Genomic DNA, 24,989 nt, shown 5'->3' with positions numbered 1-24,989 from the left:
CATATGAGGGTTCTTGTGTGTATGGACGCCAGAGAGCATTCCACAGAAGGTTTGAGCACTTGGTCCCCAGGAAGTGGCAGTCTTGCTGGAGGACATTTATTCCGGGAGGTAGGTTTTGAAGTTAAGAGTTTTGCCTCTTTTACTCTCTCTTTGGGATTGCAATTGAGGGTGTAAATACCTAGCTCCCTGCTATGGCCTCTGTGCCTGCTACTTGCTGCCATGCTTCCCCCGTGATGGACTCTTCTGTAAGTTGCCTTGGGCATGGAGTTTTATCACAGTAATATAAAAGTACCTATGCCGGTATGCCGGTAGGATTTGCTGAAGGAGGCAGAGGCAGGAAGATCACAAGTTCAAGGCCAGCCTGGGCTACACACACACACACACACACACACACACACACACACACAGAGACACACACACACACACACACACACACAAAGAAAGTAGCTAGACGGGTGGTGGTGGTGCACACCTTTAATCCCAGCACTTGGGAGGCAGAGGCAGGCGGATCTCTGTGAGTTCAAGGCCAGCCTGGTCAACAAGAACTAGTTCCAGAACAGCCTCCATAACTACAGAGAAACCCTGAGATAAAGGAAGAAAGTAGCTAACACACCATTCACTTTGTCCTTTGAGCAGGCCCTGTCACTGGTGTTGTGCTCACAGAGTAGGCTGGGACTGCAAGCATGTCACTGTGCCCACATTGTAATGTGGGTTCCAGGAGTTAACCTTGACTATTTGAGTTTACAAGGCAAGCATTTCACTGACTGAGCTCCTTCAAACCCACTCACAAATGCTGGATTGGGTTTTCTTTGTGTGTGTTGTGTGCAGGCTGTGTACATACTTAGAATAAGTGTGCACCAGGCTGTACATGTATGAAGACACATGTGTGAAGACCAAGGATAGATGTCTCTACATAGCCATAGATGTCTTGGAACTCTATGTAGACCAGGCTGGCCTTGAACTCACAGAGGTCTATTTCTGCCTTTTAGTGCTAGGATTAAAGGCATGTGCCACCACATCTGGCTTAGACTTTCAGGTTTTTGTATCACTTTTTTGATAGACAGGGTCTCTCACTGAACTCACACATAGATTTGGAATCTCTAGCAAGCCAAAGGGTTTGATGTCTCCACCGTGCTCCTCACCGTGCCTGTTACAGGCAGGTACTATGCTGAACTAAAATAAAAATTGTTTTCACATTTATTTTGTTTTGGGGAGACAGAGTCCTTCTGTGTAATGCTGGGATTAAAGGTGTGTACCATCATCATAACCACCCACCACCCACCCCCATTTTTTTCATTTATTCCTTGAATAATTTTTTTTTTGGTTCTTCAAGACAGGATTTCTCGGGCTGGAGAGATGGCTCAGAGGTTGAGAGCACTGACTGTTCTTCCAGAGGTCCTGAGTTTGATTCCCAGCAACCACATGGTGTCTCACAGCCATCTGTAGTGAGATCTGGTGCCCGCTTCTGGCCAGCAAGCATACAGACAGACAGAACACAGTATACATAATAAATAAATAAATAAATAAATAAATAAATAAATAAGAAAGACAGGATTTCTCTGTGTAGCTTTGGAGCCTGCTCTGTAGACCAAGCTGGCCTCAAACTCACAGAGATCCTCCTGCATCTGCCTCCTGAGTGCTGGGGTTGAAGGTGTGTGCCAACACTGCCCAGCGGTATGCTTATTCTTTGGGTTTGTGTAAGTATTACTTAATTTATTTATTACTTTTTAAAAAATATTTGTCAAGCTGGGGTGGTGGTGGCACAAGCCTTTAATCCTGGCACTCAGAAGGCAGAGGTAGGTGGGTCTCTGAGTTCAAGGTCAGCCTGGTCTATGTAGTGAGTTCCAGGATAACCAGGATTACATAGAGAAATCCTATCTCAAAAAACCAACCAACCAAATGAATAAATAAATAATATTTGTCTGCTGGTCAATCTTGGTATAAAAGGAGAATATGGCTGTTGATATTTAAGCCTCCAAACGCTATCATTTCCAGGGCTGGGAGGTAGCTCAGGTTTGACTACATGGTAGGGTTTGACTAGCATTAATAAGCCCCGGTTCATCCTTAGCCCCATAAACCAAGTGTGTTGCTACACTCCTGTAATGCTAACTCTGGGAGGAGGAGGCAAGAGGATCAGAAACTGAAGGTCATCCTGGGATACACAGTGAGTCTGAGGACAACCTGGGATACTGCGAGACCACGTGTTAAACCACCTCGTCTCTCTCCCCCCAAATCTCAGAGCATCAGTAGAGAAGACTGGCAGTCAAGAATTGTACTGTAGCAACCAGCACTGGGCAGAGACCTGACCAAGCACAGTGTGAGTCACAGGAAGAACAATCAGTCTGGGGGCTGGGGACTCCGGGAGAAGAGGAGTCAGCTTGCATCTCTGTGGGATTTAAGCTGGACCATCTGGCCCGAGGCTAGTCTTCCTAAAACACTGGAGAAAAACCTCAAAATGAAAGTGCTTTTCTTGTTGCTTAAGCATTTATCACTGTGCATGTGTATGTCACGTGTATGTAAGTCCATACGTATGTCATGTGCATGTATGGCCACACACACGTCACATGTGTTTGGTCATGTGTACGGCACGTGTGTGGTTGCGTGTATGCCATGTGTATGCGGTCATGTGTGCACCATGCACTTGTTTGGTCATGAGTATGTCACATGTGTATCGTGTTGTGTATGTCATGTGTGTGATCATGTGTATGTCACGTGTGTATACGGTCATGTGGGTGACTGTGGATGCTAGAAGAAGGCAGTGGGACCCCTGGTGTGAGTTGCCTGACATAACCCCGCCCCCGGCCGGGGCATGGAGGAGCAGTATGTATTCTTTTTTTTTTTTTTTTTGGTTTTTTTGAGACAGGGTTTTTCTCTGTGTAGCTTTGGAGCCTGTCCTGGAGCGGTATGTACTCTTAATCACTGAGCCATCTCTCCAACCCTTGGTTTTGTGTTTTAAGAGTGGATCTCCCAAGTGCTGGGATTAAAGACGTGTACTACCATTGTCCGGCCGGCACTTGGGAGGCAGAGGCAGGCAGATCTCTATGATTTTGAGCCCAGCCTGGTCTACAAAGCAAGTTTCAGGACAGCCAGGACTGTTACACAGAGAAACCCTGTCTTGAAACTCCCCCTCTCCCAAAAAATATCCAGCCAACCAGTGGGGGCGCATGCCTTTAAATCCAGCATTTAGGAGGCAGAGGCAGGCAGATCTCTGTGAGGCCACCTGGTCTACAAGAGCTAGTTTCAGGAATCCAGGACAAGCTCCAAAGCTACAGAGAAACCCTGTCTTGAGCTACCAAAAAAAAAGTGTGTGTGTGGTTGTGGAGGGGGGGTGTGTTTGTCTCACTATGTAGCCCTGACTGGACTGGAACTCACTGTGTAAACCAGGCTGGCCTCCAACTCACATCAATTCTCCTGCCTCTGCCTCCCAAATGCTGGGATCAAAGACATGTGTCACCATGTGCAGTGGATGAAAGGGTTTTGATAACCAATGTGTAACACAATTTTGTGACGTTCTCTCAGACCTCTGGGAAAGACCTAAACTCTATTCCACGTTCTTTCTTTCAGAAATGCTTTGTTTCATTGAGATAGGGTATCAGGTAGACCAGTCTAACCTCCAACTTGACACTAGCTAGGGCTGGCCTTGAACCCCTGAGCTTCCTGTTTTCCTATCACAGTAGAAACACAGACCTTGCTGGGGTTGCGGTGCCACAAGGCGCGACTGGAGTTTATTTTTGGCCTTTACTATTTGGTGTTCTGAAGCTTTGGCCACACTGTGGGACTCTTTACTGCCCTCCTTCTGAGCTGAGTGTCTTGGCTGCTCCTGGGTCTAGGATTCTGAAAGACAATAGGAATGTGAATGAGATCTAAGAAGCATAGCATTCTGGGAAAGAAGAAGCAGGTGGAAAAGACAGGGAAGGGAGTTGTCCAGGAATGATCTGCAGAGGAATGAGGCCCTCGGTGTGCCTTCATTCCAAGGACCTGCTGATGCTAGCAGATACCTGTCTGTAGGGGAGGTAAAAAAGAATACTCCAGAAGGCGTGTTTCAGATGGTTTCTAGTGACCACGGATATGCAGGGAGTTTCATTTGTATGCTAAACTGAACACCCTCCAGGTGGTTAAGGTTAAAGGAGCCATAAAAGTTGTAAGGAGAGGTAACTGCCAAATTCCCAGAAAAAAGCTAAACACATATTCCTCCAGCTGTTAGCCCATCTGCCTCCCCTGGTCTTTATCTAGAATCTGTAGACCCCTCCCCCTCCCCCAGAGCTGAAAAGTGGACCTGCTAGGTTACTACTCTTCCCCACTGCTGCTCAGGGGTCTTTGGCCTTGTTATTGATTTCACAGTTCAACAAAGAAAGTGGCATAGTTTGGGACAAGCACCGGTAAGAGGCAGAACGAGGTTTGGTTCTGAAGGACCAAAGTACAGGAAGTAGCCTTCAATTTCAATCATATGGTTGTGATTTTTTTCCTTTTTGTTTATGTGTGTGTCTATATGCCCCCGAGGTCTCCAGAGTTACAGATAGCTGTGAGCAGCCTGTCATCCATGGTGGAAACTGAGCGTAGGTTCTCTGGAAGGACAGCAAGTGCCATTAACCAGCAAGCCATCCTGAAAGTCCCTGCAGTCATAATATATCACCAATGCCTTGTGATTTCGTCTGTTTGTTTCTTCTAAAGCTGAGGACTGAACCCAGGACCTTCCCTCGCTAAGTGAGTAGTCTGCCACCAAGCAGCATCTCCAGCCGCATCACCAGGGTTTATATATTGACAGTGCCTGCCTGGTCCAGGGAATTAAGGAAGACATTGAACTTAATTTAGAACACATTGTTCATACACATGGCCACAGTGTTTATACATTATACACTGAAAATTAACTGATAAGCCTGAAATATATCCTGTGACAGCTAAAAAGGTAGTCTAGAACCATTGTACATGGTGAAGAGCTAACCAGGCCAATGAGAGAGTGTGTTGGCTAGGCTATGTCAACTTGACACAAGGTAGAGCCACCTGAGAAGAAGGAACTTCAGTTGAGAAAACGCCTCCATAAGACTGTAGACAGGCCTGCCTGTAGGGTCTTATCTTACTGAGTGATTGACGTAGGATACTGAGTGATTGACGTGGGAGGGCCCAGCCCACAGTGGTAGGAAATACCCCTGGGATGGTGGGTCTGAATTCTTTGTGTGTTTGTACCTGAGCGCTTCAAGACTGGGTTTGTCTGTGTAGCCCTGGCTGTCCCTGAACTCACTCTGTAGACCAGGCTGGCCTTGAACTCAGAGATCTGCCTGCTTCTGCCTCCTGAGTGCTGGCCTTAAAGGTATGTGCTATCTATCCCTACTGTGGTGGTTCTGAGTTCTAAAAAGAAAACATGCTGAGCAAGCCACAAGGAGCAAGAGAGTGAGCTCCTCTCCATGGCCTCTGCATCAGTTCCTGCTCCACTCTCCCTCCTGGTTTCAGTTCTTGACTTCTGTCACTGAACTGACTCGGAATATGTAAGCCAAATAAACCCTTTCGTCTCTAAGGTGTTTTTTTTTGGTCATGGTGTTTCATCACAGCTGTAGTAACCCTGACTAAGACCGATGGCTCGGCAGGTAAAGAAAGACGCTTGCTAGCCGGGCGATGGTGGCGCACGCCTTTAATCCCAGCACTCGGGAGGCAGAGGCAGGCGGATCTCTGTGAGTTCGAGACCAGCCTGGTCTACAGAGCTAGTTCCAGGACAGGCTCCAAAACCACAGAGAAACCCTGTCTCGAAAAACCAAAAAAAAAAAAGAAAAGAAAAAAGAAAGAAAGACGCTTGCTACCAAGCCTGATGACCTGAGTTTCATCTGTGAGACCCACAACGCGGAAAGAGCCAGCTCCTACTGCCACACCCAAGTTACTGATTTCCAAAAAGAAATCCACAGAACCGGATATCTATGCACAAGAAGGTTTTTAATATGCAAACTCGAGTTTGGACCACACCTCCAGCAAAGGCAGTGGGCGAGGGGAGAGCAGTGGCGAGCTCAGGAAGGGGGAGCTTTTAGAGGGGAGACACCGTAATAAGGGGAGCTCGTGTCCTGTTGTCTTGAGACAGGGTAAGAAGGGCATAGGGTAACGTAGTTTCTGAAACCACTGGTCAGTTTTTGGGTACGAAACCCTAACAAAGGGCCATTAATAACTGACAAGGTGTCTTCAAGGGCAGGATGCCTCCTAGAACAGCTGGACCTCAGTTAAATTTTATGGCCCTGCTCCCTAGATCCTCAATTGGCTATTTTCAGGGTATCTGTTTAAATTTCTGCTATCACAGCACATTTCTGGAGCTGAGATCTGCCCCTGCTCACTGTATGGCTTAAGATGAAGCCTCTTCTTTAAAATGTTTAAAATGGAGTTTGCAGAGTTAGGTCCTCACACTACAACATCACACTTGTTACATGACACATGTACATTCATTACACTCCTCCCTACTAAATAGATCAATGTAATAATGAAAAAAATAATGAGTCAAGCCTTTCAGAAGTGCTAGGAAGGATGCGTGTGCCACTGAGGAGAGCGGTGCTAGTTAGGGTCGGTATAGGAACTGAACTGTTCAGTTAGGGAGGGCGTGCCTCTTGCCTCTGACTCCTCCCAGCCTGCACACGTGTGTGCCACCCTAAACTTTCCCTCTCCCAGGCATTATAACCTTTGCTAAGGCTTGAGATCAGAGGAATTTTTACTTTGTGTAGTCCTTGGCATTAAATAAGGGGACCTTTACCCAGCACCAGCATGCACCACCCTAGGGAGCCTCTTAGTGCTGCCCGGCACGTCCACAGCAATTAGAGCAAAGGGCCAGAGTTCAGAAGCCTCTTTGAGGGAAGCTCTCCTGAGCCAGCGCTGGCCCCATCCTCACTCCTGCAGGGCACGTCCACTGAAGCTGCCCTTGGATTTAGTTCCTGTGGGAGACAGGATGGCCCTGCCCCATAGTACTCCCTACACAGGCAAGACTCCTAAACCCGGCTGAAGTGGATCGGTACTTCAAGCAGGGCTGGAGAGATGGCTCAGTGGTTAGGAGCACTGACAGCACTTCCAGCAGACCGGGGTTTAATTGCCAGCACCCATGTGACAGCTCACAGCTGTCTGTAACTCCAGTTCCAGGGGAATCTGATATCCTCACACAGGCATGCATGCATTCAAAACACCGATGTATATAAAAACAAATGAATTCTTAAAAAAAAAAAAAAGAATGCGAGTATTTTTGGCTGTGATGAAGATGAAATTTAAGGCCCTCCACATTGAGCAACATTCTAAGGCTAGACAGGTCTCAAGCATTTCGCAGTTTGATTTTTGCCTTAGGGAGAACTATTGCTTCATCTAGTAATGGTGGCGCATGCCTGGACTCTAGCTAGTGGGAGGCAGAGGCAGAAGAAGGTTGGCAGTTCAAGCCCATCTGCAGCTACATTGTAAAACTGTCTCCAGAACAAAACAATACAGTCTAATGCTTCCGTGTAGGAAAATAACATGTTGCAGTGTCCCATCAAACGCCACTATATACAATGAATGTGCACATCGCTCCCAGAAGCTGCTGCCCTGTCCTAGATTTTCTCTTGCTATTCCTCTACCTGCAAGTTCTCTCTCAGACAGGTATCGTATCAACTGCTCCTGTCTGTCAGCCAGACTCATGCTTCCAGATGACTGAGTGGGACAGAGTGAGGGTTCAACTGGTAAAGAAAGGGCCTGGGGACCTGTAGAAGCCAGGCCTGATGACACACTCCGGTGATCCCAGTCCTGTGGAAGTGAAGACACCAGCGAGATCCAAGTTCAGTGAGAGAAGCTGTCGTAAAAAATAATAGGCTGAGGCCCCGTGGTGGTGGCACACACCTTTAATCCCAGCACTCAGGAGGCAGAGATAGGAGGATCTCTGAGTCTGTGGCCAGCCTGGTCTACAGAGTGAGTTCCAGGACAGCCAGGGCTACAGAGAGAAACCCTGCCTCAAAATAATAAAAATTTAAAAAAGAAAAAAAGTCATGTATGTATACAAACATACACAGATAGACTGTGGAGGATGAGAGAGGAAGACACCAGATGCCAACCTTTGGCTTCTACGTGCATACACATGCGTGTGCATCATCCCACACACACACATGAACCCATATGCACACACACAAATAGGGAGGACTTTCCTATGTCCCTTCTAAAATATCCTTGTCTCTACAAGCCTACAAAGTCTACAGCTTTTGCTGCCCCCGGCCATGGCTAGAGTTTTGGTTGTCAGTTTGACTACACCTGAAATTAACTAAAATCCCCAAATGAAGGGCAGACCAGTGAGAGTGTTTGCTTAATTTGAAGTAGGAAAAACAACTTTTTTTTTTTGGATTTTTTTTTTTTATTTTTGAGACAGGGTTTCTCTGTAGCTTTTGGTTCCTGTCCTGGAACTAGCTCTTGTAGACCAGGCTGGCCTCGAACTCCCAGAGATCTGCCTGCCTCTGCCTCCCGAGTGCTGGGATTAAAGGTGTGCGCCACCACCGCCCGGCTTTTTTTTGGATTTTCAAGACAGGGTTTCTCCGTAGCTTTTGGTTCCTGTCCTGGAACTAGCTCTTGTAGACCAGGCTGGTCTCAAATTCACAGAGATCCGCCTGCCTCTGCCTCCCAAGTGCTGGGATTAAAGGCATGCGCCACCACCGCCCGGCGGAAGAACAACTTTTAATCTGGATCTTTTTCTTTCCTTTCTTTCTTTCTTTCTTTCTTTCTTTCTTTCTTTCTTTCTTTTTGTTTGAGACAAGGTTTCTCTGTAGCTTTGGAGCCTGTCCTGGAACTAGCTCTTGTAGACCAGGCTGGCCTCGAACTCACAGAGATCCACCTGCCTCTGCCTCCTGAGTGCTGGGTTTAAAGGCATGCACCACCACCCAGTCTTATTCTGGATCTTGAGGTGGGAAGATGCACGCCTTTAATCTGGGTCACACCTTCTGCCGGAAGCCCATAGAAGGACGTGGTAGGAGGAAACACACGCTCTTTGCCTGTTCGCCCTTGCCTCGTCCACACATCTGTTCCTTCACTGCATGAGAGCCCCATTCTTCCGGAATCCAGCACATACTGAAGACCCGCAGACACATTCAGCCTTGTGGACTGAGCAACTGCTGCATTCTCAGACTTTGTGTTCACAGCCCGTCATTGTGGAGTTACCTGGACGATAGCCTGTAAGTCATTTCAGCACACAGAGAGATTCATTCCGTAAGTTCTGCTTCTCTAGAGATTCCTGAGTAATAAACCCCTTTAAAATCATTGTACATTTATGTGTGTGCGCATGTGTGTGCACACGTGTGTAGGTTCGAGGACAACTTGTCTGTTCTCTCCTTCTGACACATGGGTTCTGGGGATCTAACTCAGGTAATCAGGTTTGTCAAGAAGAACCTTTACCTGATGAACCATCTAACTGGCCCTGGTTGGTTGGTTGGTTCATTTGTTTGGTTTGGAGATAGTGGTGCCAATATACAGCCCAGTTGGGCTGGAACTCCCCATGTAGACCAGTCTGACCTCAAACTCATAGAGATAGGCCTGCCTCAGCCTCCCACGTAAAGGCTTTGAAGTCTTTCTAAAATAACCCTTTTCAATATTAGGTGTCGCGTCATCCCAACTCTCTGCCCATCCTCCTTGAGAAGACTCTGAAGGCCTCTGTTTCAGTTTGGGTGAGTCCCCCTCTACCTCCAGTTTGTGTCCCAGGTACCCCTGGTAACTGGTTTTGGTTGGGGATTTAGCTTATGACCCGAGGAGGTGGCAGACATCACCGTTTATCCTGAAAGCATCAGCATATAGCTGGTGGTCTCTGCTTCCTCCACTTAGGGAAGCCTGCCTAAGAATGAAACCCTGCTGGTTCTAAGGCAGAAATGAAGGCTGGCAGGTGGAGTGTGGCTCAGGGACCTGTCTGTCTGGGCCCCTACACAAGCCCTGCCCTGAACTGACTATGCCCTCCTGTTTCCCAATCCCGTGACTCAGTTCTTTCCCAGCACAACCAGTACCATCTGGTTTCTACTGAGGACCAGCAAATCAAAAATAAGGAGGTAGGAGACTGAGGCAGAAGCCAGCAGGGCTCCACAGGGAGAACTTGTAGCGGGGGAGGGGGGGTTGGTATCATCAGCCCCCCAAATCATGACATGGAGACTTACTGTTAATTATGAAAGCTTGGTCTTAGTTTAGGCTTGTTTCTGTTTTTTTTTTTATTTTTTTTTAAAGAATGTGTAGCCCAGGCTGGCCTCGAACTCATGATCCTCCTGCCTCTGCCTCCTTCAGCAAATCCTACCGGCGTGCGCCACCACAACCGGCTAGGCTTGTTTCTGGATTTTTTTTTTTCTGGTTTTTGAGACAGGGTTTCTCTGTAACTTTGGAGCCTGTCCTGGAACTAGCTCTTGTAGACCAGGCTGGCCTTGAACTCCTCTGCTCCCGAGTGCTGGGATTAAAGGCGTGAGCCACCACCACCTTATATGGCTGCCTTTTTTTTTTTAACTTAACCCACGACTCTTAATCTGTAACCCACCCTGCAGTCAGTTATTCCAGGGTCTCATATCTGTAAGATATGAGCTGAGAGAGAAGGAGGCCATGCTAAGTTTGTCAGAGCCTCCGTTTATTAGAGATGGGGTACAGCTTATATAGGGTAAGGAGTTGGGGGGTGGGCACAGGGGCCTGGGCTCTTGCCGCATAGTTCACGTTGGTCACGTGGTTCTCGTTGGTCATGTAGGCCAGGAAGTCACAACTAGGAGATGACACACCTAGTTCTCTAGATAGTTTGGAATGTGGGGCGAGTTCTGTTAACAGATAGCTCTCCATTAACAGTCAATTTGGGTGTGGGGTAGGCTCTGTCAATAGAATGATTCCTAACACAATTAGGGGTGTGGGGTTCTCTGCAGACTCCCCAGGGTGGTGGTTCCTGCTATGTACTGCCCCAAGGCTCGCTTACCTCATCCACAGTCTACAAAACTGTCCATCCTGCTTTCCTCCTTCCTCTGTGTCTGGTGGGCTGGCCCCAGCTGGCTAGCTCCCCTTTCCACTCTGCCTAGCTATTGACTGTTCAGCTTTTTATTAGATCAATCAGGTGCCTCAGGCAAGCCAGGTAAAGCAACAACACATCTTTACATAGTTAAACAAATATCACACTCCACAGCAGAATCTACCTTGTTATCTGTTTGTTTGTTTTTTTTTTTTTTTTTCGAGACAGGGTTTCTCTGTGGTTTTGGAGCCTGTCCTGGAACTAGCTCTTGTAGACCAGGCTGGTCTCGAACTCACAGAGATCCGCCTGCCTCTGCCTCCCGAGTGCTGGGATTAAAGGCGTGCACCACTACCACCCGGCTTTGTTTTTTATTTTTTCAAGACAGGGTTTCTCTGTAGTTTTGGAGCCTATCCTGGAGCTAGACACAGAGATCCGCCTGCGTCTGCCTCCTGAGAGCTGGGATTAAAGGCGTGCGTCACCACTGCTTGACTCAGAATCTACCTTTAAAACCCCCTCGGGCCTCACAAATTTTGTGGTGTGATTTACAGAATAACCCTTTGTTGACTTGATATCTGCAGCATTTTACAATCTCATCTTCACAGAACTGGATTCTAACAAGATTATGAATGTCAGGGCATTTGTTCTGGGGGTTTTGCTTGTTTATTTTTAGGCAGGCTCTTGTATAGCACCTGACTCAAACTCATTTTGTAGCTGGGGATGACCTTGAACTCCTAATCTCCTAATATTTCTGCTTCTCCCTCCCAAATCCTGGGCTATAGCCAACTTTTTCCAGAGAGAGAAAGAGAGAGAGAGAGAGAGAGAGAGAGAGAAGATGGCCTAGAACTCATTACATAGCTCAGGTTAACCCTGACCTTAGGATCTTTCTGCCTCAGCTTCCCAAACCTTGGGATTACAAGTGTACAGAATCACACCTAGCATATATATTTTTATTCATTGAACTAAAGTTTGATTTAAGACAGACAGGGGTTGTGCACACCTTTAATCCTAGCACTGGGGAGGCAGAGGTAGGAGAATCTCTGTGAGTTCAAGGCCAGCCTGGTCTACAGAGTGAGTTCCAAGACAGGCTCCAAAGCTACAGAGAAACCCTGTCTCAAAAAACAAAACAACACGATGGTGGCGCACGCCTTTAATCCCAGCACTCGGGAGGCAGAGGCAGGCGGATCTCTGTGAGTTCGAGACCAGCCTGGTCTACAGAGCTAGTTCCAGGACAGGCTCCAAAGCCACAGAGAAACCCTGCCTCGAAAAACCAAAAAAAATAAATAAATAAATAAATAAAAACAAAACAACAAAAGAAATCAAGCACTTTATTCAATATCATACAGCTAATAAATAACAAAAGCAAGAACTCTAGTGTGTTTCTCTTGATTCTGAGACCAGGTATGAGTGCTTATGCCCATGATCCAAAGGCTGAGGCAGGAGGAGCTAGCATTTAAGCCCAACCTGTGCTGAGCAGTGAGACTATGCCTCAAAAATCAGCACAATACAATACTGAGCTGCACTGCACCACTGAGCACTGCACCACACGGCACCGCACTGCACCACTGAGCACTGCACCACCGAGCACTGCACCACACGGCACCGCACTGCACCACTGAGCACTGCACCACCGAGCACTGCACCACTGAGCACTGCACCACACGGCACCGCACTGCACCACCGAGCACTGCACCACTGAGCACAGCACTACACGGCACCGCACTGCACCACACGGCACCACACTGCACCACCGAGCACTGCACCACACGGCACCGCACTGCACCACTGAGCACAGCACCACACGGCACCGCACTGCACCACCGAGCACAGCACTGCACTGCTGCACTGACAAGCACGTGTTTTGTTTCCTTTCTTTCTGTGTGGTTTTTTTGTTGTTGATGTTGATCCTGGAGACAGGGTTTCTCTGTGTAGCTTTGGAGCCTGTCCCGGAACTAGCTCCATAGACCAGATTGGACCTGAACTCACAGAGATCCACTTGCCTCTGCTTCCCGAGTGCTGGGATTAAAGGTGTGTGTCACCACCGCCCGGCTCAGCCTATGTTTTCTCCTTGTCTAGGTTTGTCATATGCTTATTTTCCCTCCTAGTAGAAGAGTGGGTCACTTCAGGTAGGATCTGGTTTGTGCTCTGCTTAGGGCATCTTCCCGGAGATGGACAGAAAACAGGTGGCACCATCAGACTGTTTTGGAATGTTTTCCCTCAGCAGAGAGCATGTAATTCACTGATCAGAATGATGCGTGACGTACTACACATGTATTACAGTGTCGTTTCCCACCTTTCTGGTGGATTCTTACAAGAAGATGTTTTGAATCAACTCAGATTATATACATCCATGATGAACATAAGGTTCTGCAGATCAGAATCTTGCTCAGTACTTGAGGAATTTTCCCATGTTATGTATGGGTGTAGTAAGTTATTAATTTAGTTAGTCAGATACAGGGTCTTGTTACATAGCTCAGGATGTTCTCAAAGTTGTCATCCTCCTGCTTCACTTTCCAAAGTATTGTGATTACATTGTATTTTCTACCTTACTCTTATTTTTGTTTGTTTTGTCTTTTGGTTGTGGCAGAAAACCTGCCTAGAGCTTTTTGAATGCTAGGCAAGCTGTCTGTCGGTGAGCTCTCTCCCTAGGACTCATACAGTTGACATCACAATAAAGTAGTGCATTAATGCGCTCTTGGGCCCTGAGATGGCTCAGCAGGGAAGGTTCCTGCTACACGAGCCTGCGGACCTATGTTCAATCTCTGGGTCCCATGGTGGAAGGAGAGAACTGACTCCTAGGGGGTCTGCTGTGGCCTTCGCACTGTAACCTACACACATGTGCTGTGGCAATATGCACCTGCATTCACGTATGTATAATAAATACATTTTTTTTTTCAAGACAGGGTTTCTGGGAGCCAAGATGGCCGCCTCCACCGCCCAGTGCCGAGTGACAAAAGCGGAGAGCAAGGCGGCGGTGGGGCCGCGCGCGCGGGGGGTGCCCGGGAGCGCGCGACCACGGGGGCGCCCTCGCCAAGTTCCCCGAGTCCAGGCCCGGTGGTTCTCCCGGCGCCGCTGCCTTCGCGGGACGGGCCCAAGGCCGAGCCGGAGCAGGGTCCCAGGCCCGTGCCCGCGCCGGGCCTTTGTTCTGAGGAAAAACACAATGGTGGCCATGGAATTGGGGTCTCCCTTACTCCCAAAGAAGAGCTTGCCTGTCTCTGGGACCCTGGAGCCCATGGCCAGTCAGCTGAGCAGCAAAGTGGCTGCAGAGGTTCCTCATGGCAGCAAACAGGAGCTCCCAGACCTCAAGGCCCAGAGCCTGACCACCTGTGAGGTCTGCGGTGCCTGCTTTGAGACACGAAAGGGCCTGTCCAGCCACGCGCGCTCCCACCTCCGCCAGATGGGTGTGACTGAGTGGTCTGTGAACGGCTCACCCATTGACACACTGCGGGAGATCCTGAAGAGACGGACCCAATCCAGGCCAGGTGGACACCTCCACCCACCAGGGCCTAGCCCAAAAGCCCTAGCCAAGGTGGTGGGTAGCGGAGGTCTTGGCAGCTCACCAGAAGCCCGCAGTCCCTCGGATCGTCACATTTCACCCCTGGCCAAGAAGTTGCCACCGCCACCGGGCAGTCCCCTGGGCCACTCACCAACTGCTTCTCCTCCTCCCACGGCCCGGAAGATGTTCTCAGGCCTTGCTACTCCTTCCTTGCCCAAGAAACTGAAACCTGAACAAATGAGAGTGGAGATCAAGCGGGAAATGTTGCCAGGGGCCCTGCATGGGGAGCCACACCTTTCTGAGGGTCCCTGGGGCACGCCTCGAGAAGATATGGCACCTTTGAGCCTATCATCCAGGGCAGAGCCAGTACGTGACATCCGTTGCGAGTTCTGTGGTGAGTTCTTCAAGAACCGCAAGGGCCTTTCCAGCCACGCTCGCTCCCACCTGCGCCAGATGGGTGTGACTGAGTGGTCTGTCAATGGCTCACCTATTGACACACTTCTAGAGATCCTGAAGAAGAAGTCCAAGCTGCGCCTCATCAAGAAAGAGCCTCCAGCTGGAGACCTGGCTCCTGCTCTGGCTGAGGATGGCTCCCCGACAGCAGCTCCTGGGGCTATGCATTCCCCACTGCCTCTGTCACCCCTGGCTAGCCGGCCTGGAAAACCAGGAGCTGGGCCGGCCCAGGTTCCCCTGGAGCTTAGCCTGTCGCCCATCACGGGGGCTAAGCCTTCTACCACCAGCTACCTGGGCCCAGCAGCAACCAAACGGCCCCTACAGGAGGATCGCGTCCTCCCTGCAGATGTCAAGGCCAAGACCTACGTCCATACTGAACTGCCCTTCAAGGCAAAGACTCTCCATGAGAAGACCTCCCACTCCTCCACTGAGGCCTGCTGTGAGCTCTGTGGCCTTTACTTTGAAAACCGCAAAGCCCTAGCCAGCCATGCGGCGGCACACCTTCGGCAGTTCGGTGTGACAGAGTGGCGGGTCAACGTCTCTCCCATCGAGACGCTGAGTGAGTGGATCAAACACCGGCCCCAGAAAGTGGGTGCCTACCAAAGCTACATCCAGAGTGGCCGCCCCTTTACCAAGAAGTTCTGCAGTGCTGGCCATGACAGTGACAAACGGCCACCCCTGGGGTTGACACCTGGGGGCCTGTCCTGGGTTGGCCGAAGTGCTGGGGAGGAACTGAGGCCTGAGGCTGGCAGGGCAGCTGACAGTGGTGAACGGCCTCTGGCAACCAGACCACCCAGGACCTTGAAGTCAGAGGAGCACCAACGGCAAAATATCAACAAGTTTGAACGCAGACAAGCCGGCCCACCAGATGCCTCTGCAGCTCGGGGTGGTGAGGATACCAATGACCTGCAACAGAAGCTGGAAGAGGTGCGGCAGCCCCGACTCCGGGTCCGGCCAGTCCCCTTCCTGGTGCCTCGCCCCCCACAGACATCACTGGTCAAGTTTGTGGGCAACATCTATACCCTCAAGTGCAGGTTCTGTGAAGTGGAATTCCAGGGCCCACTCTCCATCCAGGAAGAGTGGGTGCGGCATTTACAGCGGCACATCCTGGAGATGAACTTCTCCAAAGCAGACCCTCTGCCCGAGGAGCCCCAGGCCCCACAGCACAGACAGCAGCTGTAGAGGCGCCCTAACATACATGCATTCCAGATCTCCTCTTGTGCCACCTGTCACCTCCTGATTCTCTGTGTCCTTTCCCATGTCCCTCTTTCTTTTCCGTTTCCAAAGGAGCAAGCCAAAACCTCAAACCGGCGCCCTTTGGGGGCCGGGCACACTACATCCTGGACGCCTGGAGCCAGCTAGCCACCTTCCCTCAGCCTGAGGACTCTGGGGCCACAAGGGTACCCTCTTTGAGCCTACCTGGTTGGTCCAGCAGGGGCAGTAGCCAGGCCTTTGGTGGTGGCCAATCTGGTTACAGGGGAGAACAGCACTTCCCTGTGTCTAGCAACCAGGCAGGGCTATGTCTGCCATCCGTCTCCATTTGCAAAGACCCCACAGACCCCTGTTCCCTTTTGCCCCCATCAATATCTATTCTCACTCATGCACAGGCAAACATACACACACACTCACCTCGTGAGACCTGGGATCTGCCCTAGCCCCTACAGTTCCCAAGTCAAACAACCACATCATGCCACGGTGCTTGCTCAGGGGAATCCACACTCCCTCTGCTAACTTACTAGGGCTTGGGAGCCCCCACTGAGCCCACAATGCCAAGGAAATTCTTGCTGGTTGTCCCCCCCCCCCAAAGGGGGCCTTCCTAGCTTGGAAGAGTTCAGAGCTGATAGCTGCCTCCTGCCATGTCAGAGCCTCAGGGGCTCCAGGGCTGGGACAGGAGAGTCCCACCCCTCACTCCACCCTCCCCCTTTTCACTGTTGCTTTCTATGTATAGCTCCCTAGATCTTTCACTTTTTTTTTTAATAAAAATGCGTTTTGTGTAGAGAATAAGGAATGTGGATCTTTTTATTTTCCAATCCTGGGCCAGCTAGATACCGGGAGCTAATTGACCTTTTAACCTTTTTCAGTGGCCATCTTTTGGTTATCAATGTACCTAGAAATATGTAAATTAGATTAAATTTCTCTTCTGGAAACACCCCCCCCCCAAAAAAAAGACAGGGTTTCTTTGTGTAACCATCCTGACTGTCCAGGCTGGCCTCGAACTCACTGAAGTCCACCTGCCTATGCTTCCCAAGTGCTGGGATTAAAGGTGTGTGCCAACACTGCCTGGCATAAATATGTAATTTTTGAAGAGTAAAATAATTAATAAAATAAAACAATGCATTGTGTACATAGATTTGAAGATAACTGTTACAGTTAACTTATATGCAGTGTCAAATCCAAGCTAAAATTTGATGTCATAAGTATTGAGCACAATTGATATGCTAAACATATTTAAGGTACAATGAATAACATGTAATGTATAATAACAATCTTTTTTTTGTTTTGTTTTTTTGTTTTCTGATACAGGGTTTTCCTGTGTAGACCTGGCTGTCCTGGAACTCACTATCTAGACTAGGCTGGCTTCAAACTCATAGAGATCCACCTACTTCTCCCACCTAAGCGCTGTATAATAATAAACTTCATGATACTTACAATATAGTAAACTAGAGACAGCAGAAGGGGCCCAGCCGGAGGAAAGAGCCAGATGTATTTAGAAAACAGGAAGTACGAGCCGGGCGGTGGTGGCGCACGCCTTTAATCCCAGCACTCGGGAGGCAGAGGCAGGTGGATCTCTGTGAGTTCGAGGCCAGCCTGGTCTACAGAGCTAGTTCCAGGACAGGAACCAAAAGCTGTGGAGAAACCCTGTCTCAGAAAAAAAAAAAAAAGAAAAGAAAAGAAAAGAAAACAGGAAGTACAGAATTCCATGCAAACGAAGATTTGTATGGTGGTCATGTGTAGTACCACACAACAACAAGGCTGTTGCTGTGTGGTAGGGAATCTGTAGACGGTGTGGTGGTGCTTGCCTGTAATTTCAGCACTTAGGAGTCTGAGGCAGGAGGATTGCAAATTTGAAGACAGCTTGACTAAACTGTGAGACGCTCTCCAAAAAAAAGTATAACCCCCCCCCCACCCCTATGCACACATTTTCAGGAAATAGGCATTTACCATGAGCTCACGTCTCCTCCTTCCCTTAGTGTTGTAAGCTGTTTGGGAGACTCTAACCCTTTAATTGATAAATCGATCAGAGACATTGCAGTCATTACGAGCGGTGTCCTGGTCAGTTTGTGTCAACCTGACACAGGGAGAGTTATCTGGGAAGACAAATCTCAGTTGACAAAACTCCTCCATCAGATTGCCTGTAGGCAAGTCTGTAAGGCAGCTTCTTGATTAATAATTGATGGGAAAGGGCCACTGAACAAGCCATGAGGAGCAAATCGTAAATAGCAATTCTCCATGGCCTCTGCATCAGTCCCAGTCTCAAGTTCCTGCCCTGACGTCCTCAGTGACAGGGCGACCTGAGAGTTGTAAGCTGAAACACCCTCTCCTCCTTACGGTAGATTGGGGGACTCTGCAGGAGGAAGGCTGCCATGAGACCCTGAGAGCAAGTGAGGAGTTAGACCAGTGAACCCTGGAGTGTTCCAGCACAGGAACGGTATTGGAGTGCCAGGGAACGTAAGAACATTCCCGGGAGGTATCCACTCGCTACAGATGGAGAAATGAAACAAACTAGCCATGGTGGCATAAACACGCCACCCTAGTGCTTGCGAGGTGAAGGCTGGAGGATCAGGGCTCAAGGCCAGCCTCAGCTACGTCTAGAGTTCAAGATCAGTCTTGATTACATGAGACCGTGTCTCAAAGAGACATAAGAAACAGATTGGCTTGCCCAGGTTTTTTTCTTCTTCCTCTCCCCACAGCTGGAGGTGAAATTCAGCTTAGTCTTATCTTAAGACGTTCTTTCCACAGCTTCATCCTTTGCTTGGAATGTCTCTAGTGCTGGTGTAGAAACTGGAAATTAGAGCAGGACTATGGGTCAAGCCTAAGGAATGGGAGGAGCAGCAGAGAAGTAGGCAAAGTAGGGGGACAGACAGGGGCACAGAATGACGGCAGCCGGGGAGAGGGGACAGACGGGGGGCGGGGGGGCACAGGTAGAAGAGGAAGTGATTCCAGATTCACAACAGATGGAACACACGGAGAGTGACAGGGCAGAGTGAGCGCAGGCCGTTTCCAGCTGACCTTGACCTTGAGCTACCAGAAGAAGTAATAGGGGAGCCAACTCCAACACTGCACCAGCAGGAAGTTTATCAGGAAGAAAACTTGGCCCTGACAATGAGGGAACCGAAGGAAGCAAGACTGGGTGGGAACAGCTGAACTATATTGGACCATGCTCACTGGATGTAGGCTGTGAGGAATGGGGTGGGACCAGACACCCAAAGCTCACCTGCTAGCAGCACTTCAACCACCAACAGCTGGAATAATAAGTCCTTCATAGCTGTGTGTTGGCACACAGCTTTAATCCTAGTACTCAGAAGGCAGAGCTCAGTGGGTGGATCTCTGGGTTGGAGGCCAGCCTGTTCTATAAAGTAAGTTTCTACAAAGTGAGTTCCAGACCCTGTCTGAAAAGACAAAAAAAGTCCTTATAGCAGGGATTTGGCTTATGCCTGTGATCCAGCACACAGTAGGCTGAGGTAGGAGGCTCACAAGGCCAATTTGGACCACATGGCAAGTTCGGGACCAGCCTGAGCTGCCGGAGAACTTATTTCAACTCTTTCCTAAAAAGTTTTTAGTTCTCAAAGGGGGTCTGAGCGCCAGTATATGATGTGTTGGCATTATTCACAGGAATAGCTTCTAAGGGGAGCAGCCTCTAAGGAACACTATTTTTGGCACAGATAAAATGTAACTTTGGGAATAAGTACAGAAGGAGTATACTATCACTCCTTATTGCCTAACAGTTATAACATGTTTTACATTTTACGTGTTATAAAACATTTAACATCTATCTATGAAACAGTCATAGGACACCCCCTGTGTACATGATCTTTGCTAGCTCCAGCTATACAAAGATAAGATACCACCTCCTAGGGTCTCATGTTCCCCTGGCTAGCCAAGAACTCCTGGAGATCTGCCTGCCTCTGCCTCTGGAGGGTTGAGGTCGAAAGTGTGGGACATCTCATGCTCAGTCTTCTCTATTGAAAGCTCAGTTTATTGGGAGAAAAAGTATAAAGCAATAAACAATGATGGCCTGTGCTTCTGTTATCACTGCTTGTACATGCAGCACCCAGCCTGTGCTGGGTGTTTAGCGAATGGTGAGAAAATGAGTTAATTTGTTAAGCTTGAAAGTCCTACATGGTTTGGTCCTGGGAACCTGACAGGGGCTACAAGGGAGTGAAGGACAGGCACACAGACACAGCTGAGTTGAGAGGGCCGTGGAAGCTCTGACAGAGAGCTCAGAGCCTTAGCTTGATTGTTACAGGAGCTTAGGAGGAAAAGTTAGGGTTGTTCACTAGGTGGGAGGTCTCTGCAGGAGAGCAGTCTCAGGCTGTAAACTTCCAGGAGGGAGCTCAGTCCGTGCTTTCTTGTCCCTTCTGTCAACGTTCCCACAGGGACCAGAGGGAGCTTTGCCAATTCACATGTGTTTGTGGCATCAGGGTCCGGGTCAATAGAACACATTCTCTCTCCTGCAGGGCTCCTCTGCTCCCCACACTTGGGTAGTCGATAGAATTTAAGAGTAATCAATGTTGCCTAGAGGAGTCAGAAGACAATCACAGAGTTGTTTTCGTTTTGTTCTTTTGAGACAGGGTTTCTCTGTGTAGCCCTGGCTATCCTTGGAGCTAGCTCAGTAGACCAAATTGATCTGCCTGTTTCTGCCTCCCGAGTGCTGGGATTAAGAGTTTGTGCTACCATTGCCCGATTTAGAGCTGCTTTTCAATATCTGTATTACTGTTGTATTGGGGGTAAGGGCATGGTGCGCATGTGTGGAGATCAGGGACAGCACTGGGGAGTTCGTTCTCCCCTTCCACCTTTGGATTGGTTCCTAGGCTCAGTTCACCAGGCTTTCCTTGCTAACATTTTTCCTCTTTGGCCCCATGGGTGATTTTGAGGAATCCTAAAGAGTAACTTTCCAGGTAACGGTGGTCAATGGCAGTGGTAGCTAAGTTTAGGAAGTCGCAGAGAAAATGAAAGCATGAAGGAATTCTTGGAGTGTGTGAATGGGAAGCTTAGAAAGGACCCCTAAATAAAAGGTACGTACAATAGGAACACACACTGCTCTTCCAGAGGACCCAGGCTCAGTTTCCAGCACCCACACTGAGCACGTTACAACTTTCTATATTCCAGTTCTGGGGTCATGAGCCTTCTGCAGGCATTGTACTCACAGTACACACACACACACACACACCAAATAAAATCATGAGTTTTTAAGATTTATTTATTTATTATGTATACAGTGTTCCGTATATGTTTATTATACTTGCAGGCCAGAAGAGGGCACGAAATCTCATTATAGATGGTTGAGTCACAATGTGGTTGCTGGGAATTGAACTCAGGACCCATAGAAGAGCAGTCTCTTAACCTCTGAACCATCTCTCCAGTCCCCAATCTTTACAAGTTTTTTTTTAAACATTATACACATGATTAAAAATAAAACTTTTGTTTTTGGGAAAATTCATATTAAGAGCTGGGCATGGCCCCGGTGGTGGTAGCGGTTTAAGTGACAGTGCATGCCTGACTGTTCTGGGATTCATTCTGTAGACCAGGCTGACCTCAAACTCACAGAGATCCACCTGCCTCTGCCTCCTGAGTGCTGGGATTAAAGGCGTGTGCCACCACTACCCGGCCAGTGTATGCCTTTAATCCTAGCACTCAGTAGGAAGATGCAGGCGGATCTCTGAGTTTGAGGCCAGCCTGGTCTATAGAGTGAGTTCCAGGATAGCCAGGGTTACATAGAGGAACCCTGTTTCTCGGGGAGGTGGGGAGCGGAGGGTGGACCCCATATTCACATGCTACCCATAGATACTGCCATCTGTACAGAAACATGTTTCCATTGTCGTCATATGAACTATTGGAAGGGAATAGTACTCTATGTACAAAATGGAGCCGACACTGAGTGCAGGCTGCCACATCTAATTGAACTGTGTTTGAAATCTATCTTTGCTGGCCAATAACGTGTCTTTAGGCAAGCCAGTTAACCCTCATAAATTACTGATTCATCTCCCAACTCAAGATAATAGCTCCAGCCGGGCGGTGGTGGCACACGCCTTTAATCCCAGCACTTGGGAGGCAGAGGCAGGTGGATCTCTGTGAGTTCGAGACCAGCCTGGTCTACAAGAGCTAGTTCCAGGACAGGCTCCAAAACCACAGAGAAACCTTGTCTCAAAAAAAAAAAAAAAGATAACAGCTCCTGTTTCATGATTTTGTGAGGCTTGATGGCTGCTTGTGTCATATATAGAAAAGAGTTCAGTCCCTGAGCGCGGTGGAAGAAAACCTGAAGGTGGTCCTGTAAAACCCATGATTTGTTTTGTTTTTCCAAGATAAGGTTTCTCTGTGTAGCCCTGGCTGTCTTGGAACTTGTTCTGTAGACCAGGTTGGCTCGAATTCAGAGCTTCTGCTGGGATTAATGGCATATATCACCAAGACTGGCATGATGTGTGTGTGTGTGTGTGTGTGTATGTGTGTGTGTGTGTGTGTGTGTGAACGATGGGACCCAGAGCCCCACACACGGTGGGGCACACCCACTCTGCCATTCAGTTATGTCCTCAGCCCCACTTCTTTAGAAATCATAAACTCAAAGCTGGGCGGTGGTGGCGCACGCCTTTAATCCAGCACTCGCACTCAGGAGGCAGAGGCAGGCGGATCTCTGTGAGTTCAAGACCAGCCTGGTCTACAGAGCTAGTTCCAGGACAGGCTCCAAAAGCCACAGAGAAACCCTGTCTCAAAAAAACCAAATAAATAAATAAATAAAAAAAATCATAAACTCAAATCTTTTTTCTGCCAGATTCTATTCCATGGGCGGTTTATGGATACTTCTATTTTCTAAGGAGGACAAGCTGTTCCCAGCTTAATCTGCAGAGGCAGCTTGGCCTTGGGGAATGGTCTGATAGTACTAGAATTGGAAGCAGATCACATCTTACCGTAGGACTTCTGGTGGCTGAGTGGCCTAGCCCCAGGACTTTATGTGGGATGTGTCTAGCACTGCCATGGGTAAATGTGCACGCGGCCCATCTTGGTGGTTTGGATCAACTGCTCTTCTTCCTGTTTACTCTAAGGTAAGTCTCAGTGTCTCCAGGAGGCAAATTCCCCCATTCTTCAAGCTCCCCTCCTCCCTCACTGAGAAATTCTTGCCCTAAATTTCTGTTTTGCTGCTTCAGGACTTTTTCTTTTCCACCAGGTACTCAGTTCTGATCTGGCTCACTTTGTTGTCTGCCGGCAGATCACAGATTGAGAGCTAATGCCCTCGGCTCCTTCAGATCCAGAGAAACAGACCAGGCGGCATTTCCACTGATTCTTTGAGACGCCTCCTAATTGCATCAGTATCGCACGTACTATTATGTGGAAAATACATGTGGCCTGTCAGGCTTTGGGTTAATTGGTTTTACCTCCTGTCTCAGAGGGGCAGAGTCCTAGTCTGCGTGCCGTCCCCGAACCAGCTTGACTCCCAGGGAGTGGCAGCCACAAGAAAGCAGTTCCCTCCACCCATTTCGTTCACAGCACCCATAGCCTCCAAGTCCCGCCCTTCGGAGAGGCACAGAAAGGAAATCTCAGAAGAAAACTTTAACTCAATTAATTTTTATTAATAACTAGGAGTGGCAGAAATACACTGCCGGGCAAAGATGAAATTTGATTATGCTTTAGAGGGTGCGGTTTGAAGTTTTCCCTCACTCTTGACCCACCGCTAGTCTCATCTCCCACCAAGGGAGGCGCTCTAGTCCGCATATATAGGCGCTGCGCTGCTCCGCAAAAATCAAAGCAGTTCTGCACCATGGGGAAGAGGCAGCCGAGGGCCGCAGCAGCTGCTCCCAACTGTGAGCTAAGTAAGTGGGCAGTTAGCGGCAGGGACGCTCTGGCCGAGCACACCTCGAAGCTGACACCAACAGCCCCGATCCTTTTCTGTTCTAGATGCGACGGAGGGTCCCAGAGAAGGTTGTGGGCCAGAGGGTGCTTGTCCAGAACTAACGTGTGCCTCTTCTCTTCTTTCAGGAGACCACTCTGTATGGAAAGCTGCAGCCCTTACCAGGGTGCGGAAGTTTGGCTTTTTCTTTTTGTTATCATATCTTTTAATTTCCGTTTCTGTGGGTCTATGCTTTCTTTCTGTCTCCGTTCTAAAATTTCTCCCGGCAGTTTCTACATGAAGAACACAGCGCTGTCCTCTCTACCGCTATAGCCAGAAGGGAAAATAGGAAACAAAACAAAACAAAAACCAAACAAGAACCAGGCGGTTTGGGTGGCTCTTCGAGGCAAGCTGGAGGACTTGTCAGGCCATTTAGTCTCCCCTCTTCGTCTCTACAGAAAGAGGCTCTGAGGTGGGAGGCCGGGGATGGAGAGGGACTGCTTTGGGGATGTCAGGATACTGTGTGGGGGAGAAGACAAAGCTTGGTGGGATGGAGGACAACTCACTGAGAGACTTGGGAGGAGGAGGAGGAGGAGGAGGGGTGGTGCGGCCGAACTGGCTCCGCTGGTCGAAGTTTCGCGGTTCCTCCCAGACGTGGGGTGTTCTAGGCGCGTCAGTGGACACTGCGCTGTGGCCCAAGAAGTCAGACGAAGAGAGGCTGCCATGGTGCCTTATTGTCGGTTGTAGATGTATCTCGTAGTTATCATCTCTTCGGAGGAAGCAGGCTTGTGGTTGCTTAAAAAGAGGTGGTGGAAACTATGACAAAAATGTTTGTAGCGTTCCCGGGCTGGGAGTTGCCAACCTGCCCAACGCGCTGTGTTTGAACTCCAGGGCTGGAGCGGGCCACGCCTCCGACTCGGACCCGCCCCAACTAGGCCCCGCCCCCAGATCCAGCATGGGCGGGCGGAGCCTTCGCGCCCGGTCCGCCCGCCACGCTGTGCCTCGGCTGCAGGAGTCCAGCCAATCAGGAAGTGGGACTCCCGTCCTGCCGGCCAATCGCGGGAGGGCAGGAGGTTGAC

The 24,989-nt window shown here is 49.1% G+C and overlaps 1 protein-coding gene across 1 annotated transcript; it reads left to right on the top strand.

Annotated features, from left to right (window-relative positions):
- Window positions 1-13,841: 13,841 nt before the first annotated feature.
- LOC121441510 (protein Wiz-like) lies at window positions 13,842-16,063 on the top strand. Its single transcript, XM_041642750.1, is given in 4 exon segments — window positions 13,842-13,904; window positions 13,907-14,074; window positions 14,076-16,032; window positions 16,035-16,063. Coding segments are annotated over 4 exon segments (2,217 nt in total).
- The last annotated feature ends 8,926 nt before the right edge of the window (window positions 16,064-24,989 follow it).

This window comes from Microtus oregoni, unplaced genomic scaffold (genome assembly GCF_018167655.1).
Source record: "Microtus oregoni isolate MIOR12 unplaced genomic scaffold, Mior012 000077F_ref0000221, whole genome shotgun sequence".
Classification (NCBI taxonomy): domain Eukaryota; kingdom Metazoa; phylum Chordata; class Mammalia; order Rodentia; family Cricetidae; genus Microtus; species Microtus oregoni.
Note: the sequence above shows the minus strand (reverse complement) of the source record. Positions and strands in the feature narration are given on the sequence as shown.